The sequence below is a fragment of the Octodon degus genome, unplaced genomic scaffold (genome assembly GCF_000260255.1).
Source record: "Octodon degus isolate 3935 unplaced genomic scaffold, OctDeg1.0 scaffold00058, whole genome shotgun sequence".
NCBI lineage: Eukaryota > Metazoa > Chordata > Mammalia > Rodentia > Octodontidae > Octodon > Octodon degus.
Window position 1 is genome coordinate 4,122,383 of NW_004524634.1, and position 8,579 is coordinate 4,130,961.

The following is an 8,579-nucleotide window of genomic DNA, read 5'->3' on the forward strand; positions in this document are numbered from 1 at the left end:
TTTTTTTTTTTTCTTGAATCTGTTAGATTCTTTCTTTCTTTCTCTTTTGTGGCCTTGATTTTACTCCAGTTGCTTTATTTCCCAGTTTTATTTTGTTAGTGTAGACTAGCTCTCAGATGTGTAAGGTTGCATTGCTCAGAGGGAGCTAGGTTATTCCGCTTTTAGTAAAATGATGAAAAGAACAGCGCTCGAGCTTCCCCTCCTGGAGCTAAACTGATGGTAAGCAAAGTCTATACAACCAAAGCAAATCAGATGTTTGGTACAATCACACAATAAAAGAAACATTACTTCTTAAAGCTTTATCTATAACTGCTTGACCGAAAAAGCTGCTTTCCGAGGTCCAATTTTCTCAGTATCACCTGGCCAATAGATACTTACCTGGCAGATCCCATGGAGCCAAAGAACTTGAACAAGAATTTTTGTGGGTAGACTTCTCCCCTCTGGGATTTTGAAGATTTTTTCCAAATCTCAATCCAAAAAAAGAAAAGGAATGAAATACGATGTTAGCCACTTTGGGGAAAGTTACTGTCACTTAATAAATATTTACTGATAGGATATGGTTTCATTCGAATTTACCCCCATCCCAAATGGCATCAGTCCTTAGTCTGGGTCTCAAAATCTGGTGCCCTCAGGTAGTTCGTGAGCCTGCGATGGATGAGCAGAGAGGTGTTAAGGGCATAGGGACTCTGAGGAGAAGCGGTGGTAAGTCCTAGCCCTGTTCAGCTGCCTTGCTTGACCGGAGGTGGCCACCCGGGCACCGCCCTCTGCTTCAGATCCGCTTTGGATCCCGAATCCCATGCCTTCTGCACAACCTTTTACACCTTCGGCCTCTTTCGAGTGGACCAAGGTCAAAGAGGACAGGAGACGTCGTGAAAGAGATCCAGCTCTGGTTCTTGGTATCCCCAGCCAGGTGGGGCCGGGGATAAATTCTTGGCAAAATCCCCTCGGAAATTGACGCTGTTTCCTGTGCCATCAGTCCCAACGGGCACGTTGTCGAGTCCACAGTTGGATTTTTCTTTCAAGAACCGTATCTGGACGCGGAGATGGAGCCAAGTGTGGCCGTATTTTCTTACTCAGAAATTCGGTGCTTGCTGAAGGACTTTTCCATCCCTAAGGTACTCTGGCTAGTCATCTCGGCAGCCCGAGCGCGCCTCCGCAGCTTTGCATCCTTCAGTCCCTGCCGGGCTTCTAGGCTGAGCGCGGAGCCGTCCCAGGGCCTCCGGCGCCGCGTTTTCTAGAGAACCCGGCCTCTGCGATGCTCATTTCAACCGGTTTTAAAGCTAGAAACGAAACCCTACCCGAACGAAAAGGAAACGTGTCTGCGCTCTGCGCGTTGCGCTCTCGGGCTGCGGGCTCCGCGGTCCGGGAGCGCTGGGAAGCCGCTTTTCCGCTAAGCGAGGTTGTGAAAGGAAAATCCCGAAATGCCGAATGATCAAGACCTCGAAGCCCGGCAGCTCGCGAGGCCCGTAAAAGAGGAATCGCCGCGAAGAGCGAGATTGGCTGCCTTTTGGTGCTATTTCCTGGAGATTTCAGAACTTTCCAGGCAAGAGCAGCACCCGGAGAGGGCGGTGAGAGACCTAGCCCTCTCGGACTGGCAATGTTAATGGGGCGAAGCTTCAAAGGGTGCTTTTGTTCCGGCAGGAGGGAGAGGAAGGAGGTAATCACCTCTGTTTGGCCAGCCTCTCCTAGTCATAGCCCCAGGCCCCTCCGCCCGGTAATCCAGCCTGGAGCCTCTGGCCGGTCGCGGCCTCTCCAGAGGACTGCCTGCCGTTCAGCCCCGGCTTTGGACCCTTAACTTTCGCTTCCTGCCGCCTCATTCCTGGGAGTATCTATTGCTAGTTTCTAGCTAGCCATTGCCTTGAAGAGGCCCTCAGAGGCTGTAGGAAAACCAGTGGGGTGGGAAATGTTCAGTACCTAACTCCAGGGAAAGCTGTAACAACAGTTCCTTTCCACTTTTCTACTTGTCCTAGTCTGAAACTGACAGCACATCCTCACACCTGGAATTACTGCTGTCACCCAAACAGGCTGCATCCCAGCTCCAAGCTTGTTTGTCCCTTGTGGTCCAACCTTGGGAACTGAAGGAAAGGGATGGCTGGAGCCCATAGGACTGAATGAACCTTTCCTGCAGGTTAGAGTAAAAAGGGCCCAAATAGCTAGACATTTAAGTCACTCTTGTCCTTTCAGAAACAAGTAACAATTGATCAGCTCCTCATGGCAGTTAGTTTTGTACTAAACATCCTCCTTCTTACTGAGAAAAGCCCTGCTTCTTTTAGAATCAACGCATCATCGTTTATCAGCATTTTGGATAATTTCCCAACCTCCTCCTTCTTCATGTTGGGTTGGAAGGATTGCTGTGTTCTGTATGTGCAGATGGACACCAAGACAGGACATTGCAATGAACTGGGACCATTCTTTAAGTGAAGCAGAACCCAAGCAACTTAGTTTTCCCCAAAACTAGTCAGAGTGGAGGCAAAGAGAGTGTATGTCAGGACAGAGCTTCCTGCTTCCATCCTTCACTCTGGGTTTAGAAAAACACAGACACTCCACTCCACCACACAGGTGACTGACACAAAACAACTATTAAGGAGGACATGGCACAGCAGACTGCAGCCTGCCTTCTCAGCCCCACCCAGAACACCTCTGCGCCCCACTCACTTACACCTGTGGGGCCTCTGTGCTGTGTCTCACTGCTGACCAACGTAGGCCAGCTGGCAGTGAAAACCAAACACTGCTGAAATGAGCTAGGATTTTTTTGTTTTTTAATTCTCTTACCTTCTCTGGTTCATTTGCAAAGAAAACTACTTTGGAGATATCACGAACTCAGAACAATGTTGTTTGCTGAAGCAATTCGTTTGAACAGGAATAAGAACCTTCCTACCTGCCTTCTCCACCTTTTCTTGCCTTTAGTCTACCCCCAGAGACTTCAATCCTACGTATTCTGCCTGAACAGACTTCATTTTTCTTCTCTTTGCCTTCTATGGCCCAGTACATCCCTTGTCTCTGTCCTTCCACCACCCCACTTAAATTTCTCTTCTTCAGTCAGGCCTCAGGTAGGGCCTGCTCCACCTTGAATACCTTGGTGGGCACTTGTCTCTCTATCACTTTCATGTGATATCATTTCACCCCCTTTTGTAGCAGCACAAATCTAGCTGCTTGAAATGGAGAAGGTGACTGGAAGTTAATGACTTGTCTCCCTGGAAGCAGTAGCCCCTCCATTCTTGGTAGTCACATTCCACCACAAATTCCAATAAAATTAGCAAGCACAAGTCTAACCAAGGGTCTTGGAGAAAGTAAGGTCAGGCAGGTTTTACCAGCAGAGAGACCCACTTATCTGGAGAACCTTAGCAACAGCATCTCCATGATGTGTTTCTCCTCACTTACATAGATGTTTCCAGTGATGGAAGATCGCCACTGAATTGTCCAGATCATTGTCTTAAGAGCACAACAGCAGGTCAAATTGAGTCAAACCAGTAGCCATCTCTGAAGAAATTAATTGGATCAGTCAATCTCAGCAGCAAACTCTTGTCAAAACATTCCTTCCAGAGCTTTATGTTGGTGGTGGGTCAGAGGGACTGTTACATGTCGCTGTGTGAGAAACCATAGTTGATGTTGTCAGGGCTTGTTTTGGGTCTGTGAGCATGTGCAGCTAAGACAGAAATCATGTGAGGGCCCAGTGTGTATGAGTGTAGGGGGGTTGCTGTGACTGGGGCACTGGGTGGATGCCTGTTTTAGGCCTTAGTACTCCCTGACCACCGCTTCAGCCTCATCCAATCCTTCTGAGTGTGGGAGCTTAGTCCAACATCTGCCAAGGGACAATTACACTTCAATAATCCTGTACAATAATGAGAAAGTAGGGAGGCTGGAGCATATATTTACACATGTCCGCAGAAACCTGTATTGATATACATAGTAGAAAGGTAACATCTAGATGTTCATTTACTAGTTTCTTGAGTATGAGTATGAGATTATATACTCATATAAAAAGTAGGTTCTCTTCTCATGAGGGAACAGTAAGAATCTCCTGTGAAGACTGGGTTGTAGCCTAGTAGCTGGACCTATGTCCAGGCAGATTAAGGACTAGGGAGAGAGAGGTCAGGAAGAGGAAAGAAATAACCCTGACTTTAGATCTCCAGGGGCTGCCTGAAAGATTGACCTAGTTTTGTCCTCCTTTTACCTTTTGCAAGATAAATGTTGGGCCGCTTGGCAGGAATTTTCGAGGGGCTAGTAGCCGGAGCGTTTTGCTGAGACTAATTTAAGCAGGTGTGAGGGAGAGTCCTAGCTTCTAGTTCCTGAATCTGCATATCATGGCTCCCTTATCACCGGACACCCAGCCCTGCCTTTACTCCAGCCTCCTGGAGGGAGATGCTAAGCAGCCAGTTAATTAACCCCTTGAAGGCCAAGGAAAAGGCAGGGAAAGGACAGAGAAAGGGAACTCAGGGTCTTTTGCACCCCTCGGCCTCGTGGGTTGCCCCAGGCAGTGTGGCTTTGGGCAGATGGACGCTTCACCTGACCTTGGCTCACCTCTGGTTCCCGAATGAGCTCTGGGATTCCATGCGTCCTGGGTGTTTATGGGGAGATGTTGGGAAGCGGGGTAGACTCAGGTGGTAGAGGGAAAAAAGAGAAGAGGACAAGGTGTCAAGACTGGAGAAAGCCGCAAGTGTTCAGGGGGCGCGGGGGCCTGGCGGGAGGCCGGACCTCGCCGGCTCCCCAGGCTGCAGCTCACGGCGCCCCTTCTCTCTGTCTGTATCTGCGTGTGCTGCCGTCGGCCGGCGGCGGGCCGCAGCTAGCGACGTGCCCCAGGATGGGCTGCTTCTGCACGGCCCCTTCGCGCGCAAGCCCAAGCGGATCCGCACGGCCTTCTCGCCCTCGCAGCTGCTGCGGCTGGAGCGCGCCTTCGAGAAGAACCACTACGTGGTGGGTGCCGAGCGGAAGCAGCTGGCCGGCAGCCTCAGCCTCTCCGAGACGCAGGTAATTATCACCGGGCCTCGCCCTACCCCGCGGCGGGTGAGTCTGGAACCGAGGAAGTAGGGCGGGCGGTGCAGCGGCTGTGGGCCTCGCGCTGGCCTCGAGTTGTCTCACGCCCAGAGCCGCCCCTGCGGCGCCCCTGTACTCTCGCCCCTTCCCACCCACCGGGCCTCGCCCGCCGAGGCGCAGGACTTCACAGAAGTGCCATGGGCGCAGCAGGAGATGCAACACTTCTATGGGAGTAGGTTCCCGGAGGCCCTCGGGAGGCCAGGGCACCGAGAGCCCGCGGGCAGCACCCGGTCCTCTGGCACCGATCTCAGCCGGGTTATATCTGCAGCCGCGCCGGGCCGGCCACCGCGTGGGGCGCTCGCCGTTCAGAGGGGTGACCCAGCTCCCCCGGCTCTGGCTTCGCTGCTGGTCACGGGCGAAGCTAGCGAGGCCTCAGTTGTTGGAAGCCGAAGGAAGGACTGAACCAGGGAGAGGCCAGCTCCTGTTTGCGGCCTGAGAATGGCCGAGGTCCCAGCATGGACTGGGGCTCCCGGGACTGTGATGTGTGCAGACTAGCCTCTGGGAGGGCACGGAAGGGCGAGTAGTAGGCCCTGCACTCGGGGTGTTCTTTAGTGCCAAGGGCAGGGGGTCGGGGGTATAAACTCCAGAGGGGATAGCGGGACTTGAACTGGGTGCGATTACCATGACCACGTAGCATCTTTGTGATTGATAGCAAGAACAATTTTTAAAAAGAAGTAGATGGGCGCTATAAGAAGGCAGACTGGGTTCCTTCGAAAGCACTTTCCCGTAAAGAAATACTACCTGGAAGCAGCATCATACGCTCTCGAACTGCCCAGGCGGGTGCGCTGGTTTGGCCCAGTGATCCTCAGTCCAGGTGCTGCCTGAGAGGTGGGGTTTAGTGTCCGGAAACGCCTGCCCCTGCCAGTTACCAGATCTGTGGATGAGAGGGGTGACTTCCAAGCCCTACTGGCATGTCACCTTCTGCTGTCCTTTCCTACTCATCTAGCTCCCTACTAAATCACCACCACCTGCCCTCTCGGCACTATGGGAAGACCCCCACTTGGGAAGGGGCCCACTAGAGGCCTCCCACTGGCAGCTAGGGTGGGAAATAAACTGTTGGGGGAGCTGGAGCACCTAACTGCGACCCCAGCTTTCTGGCCCAACCTGCCCTGCTGGTCCTGGCATTTTGGCATCTATTGCAGTGTGGATCTGATACCCCTCTTAGCAATCAGCGTGTGGTTCCCGGCTCCACCGCAAGACCCGAGCGTTCACTTTCAGATTTGCTCCTGGGCTGTTTTAACTGCAGAGAAAGATCTCCCAAAGCAAGAGTTAATTTTTAATGTTTAAAAAGAGAGCTATGTTTAAAAGATAAATTAATAACACCTCTTTTCGCTCCTGGCAAGCAGTTTTTGAAAATTATTGTTTAAAACAAGGTGTCAGCTTAGAAAGGGTGTTTATAATTAACTTCATTTAAAAAGTAATATTTATTAAATTTTAATTGCAAAAATGTAAGAAAACAAAACAGTTTGTAATCCCACCACTCACAGATTAGCACTTGTTGAAATAATGTCATTGTTTTTCAACTTTCCATTTTTTAGCTCAGTGAGAGCATTTTTAATTAACTTTCTTTCAAATTGAATCTAGCTGCCTGTCAATATTTGTGCCTCACAATGCCAGTTAGTAAACGGACTGTTGCCTTCATTTTTATTGAGGTGTTCCAAGCATATATGGAAGATAAAACCAGATAGAATAAAGTAATGGACCCAGCTTTATTATCAGAAGGCATGGTGGATCTTGTTTACTCTGTAAAATGAGCTGATATTTGCATAGGAACAACAACAACAAAATGACACAACTAGGAGGTTGCAGTGTAAGCACTTTCATAATGGCCACATCTCTTTCCAAGGGAGGATCCTAAAGTGTAGAGATTAACTAAGTGCACTCCCTTACCCATGGCCAAGCAGCTGTGACTTCAAGCCTCTGTGCTAACCAACCGGATGATCTTGGACAAGTCACCCAACCTTTCTTAGGTCTGGTTTTCTATTCAGATAAGTCATGCAAAGATTTTAGTTACCTAACAAAGACTCTTTATGGGGGGCATTTACCAGAAATCAAACTCAGGACCCTGAATTTTCCAAGCAGGCATTACTGAGCTATATCCCGGCCCTAAAATCTCAAATAATATTAATTCCTATCCTCAGCTTCTTTGTTTAAAGAAATATGTCAGGTTAGTGGTCTAATGAGGACTGAACCTGGGTGTCCTCGAAGCCAGGCCTCTTCCTGTGTCATCTGATCTCCATGATCAGAGTTGACTTTCTGTTGTCCACATAACTTATCATTCAGGGCCAGGGAGATAGCCCAGTAGAATAAGCACTTGCCCGGCAAGCACGAAGACCTGAGTTCAATCCCCAGTTCCATAAAAAAAAACCCCAAACTTATCATTCAGCCTAGGCTATCTCATTCACTAATTATTCTATCCACCTCTCAGTATTTACCAGGCAAGCTTAGCTGTCATTTTTAGCTATCAACTATTTGTCAGACATCAATTACTCCCATCATCCTCTGCTATATATTTCTGCTGTCAGTAACTACATGTGTAGCTCAGAGCTCTCTAATCTGCTCATGGATAGCTGTTTTCTATCCATCCATCTACATCTGTTAATTTATAAATTATTTCCTATTTTCTATTAATTACATGTTCTTCCTAACAGTAACTGCTATTTACCCATCTGTTGATTATCTCCTTCATTTCATCTTTTGTGTCTATCCATCTCAAACTTCCATCTAAGTGGAGCTATTAGTAACTGGCAATACATTTATACATCAGCTGATGGTTATTTACCATCCTGTGGGCTATGGCTTTGTCTTCTCTCTGGGCCTCTGTTGCTGTATCTGTGCCACTGAGTGAAATAAATTCCAGGGTTCTCTCCAGCCCTTGGTTTCGGTGCCTCATTTGTATTCTACTTCTCTGTATCTCTAAATAATCCCTCCTCCACATTCTCAGAGCTCACAGTATATTGCCTACAACCATAATATGCATCACATTATGATGTTATTACTTGTTTAATTATCTGTCATGTACAAATATCAATCCCTAGCTCAGCCACATGCATCTCATAGAAAGATCTTAAAATACAGATTCCCCAGGCTCTTAGGAGATTCTCTTAATGGGTACACAATAGAGTCCAGGAGAAAGTTGTAAAAACAGTCCTCTAAGGGGCTGGGGATATTGTTCAGTGGCACAGAGCCTGCCTGGCAAGCGCAGAGTCTTGAAATCAATTCCTGGTACCAAAATAAATAAATAAGTTAAATAAATCAGCTCTCTGGATGATTCTAAGGAACAGTAGCCTTGAGCATCTTGGCTGTGGGAAGCTGAGGCCAAGCCTGTCTGTTTCTCACAGGGCTGGACTCAGTGCCCAAGCATGGAATAGATGCTCAATAAACTTGTATGGAGTGAATAGACATATTTCTTTCAGTTCCACACATATGAATGTTATCAGTCACTCCTCTTGCTGCATTTTGTCTCTGTCCTCCTTCCAGAATCACTCGATCTCTCTTTTCCTTGTACTTTTTTTTTTTTAAATTATTTATTTATTTTAACATTT

At 48.4% G+C, this 8,579-nt stretch overlaps 1 protein-coding gene across 1 annotated transcript in view; it reads left to right on the plus strand.

Annotated features, from left to right (window-relative positions):
* Emx1 (empty spiracles homeobox 1) overlaps nucleotides 1-8,579 on the plus strand; it is a 16,974-nt gene that overhangs the window by 1,840 nt on the left and 6,555 nt on the right. The window contains exon 2 of the mRNA XM_004634084.1: nucleotides 4,784-4,968. Within this exon, the coding sequence (XP_004634141.1) occupies nucleotides 4,784-4,968 (185 nt within the window). The remainder of the gene's footprint in view (nucleotides 1-4,783; nucleotides 4,969-8,579) is intronic.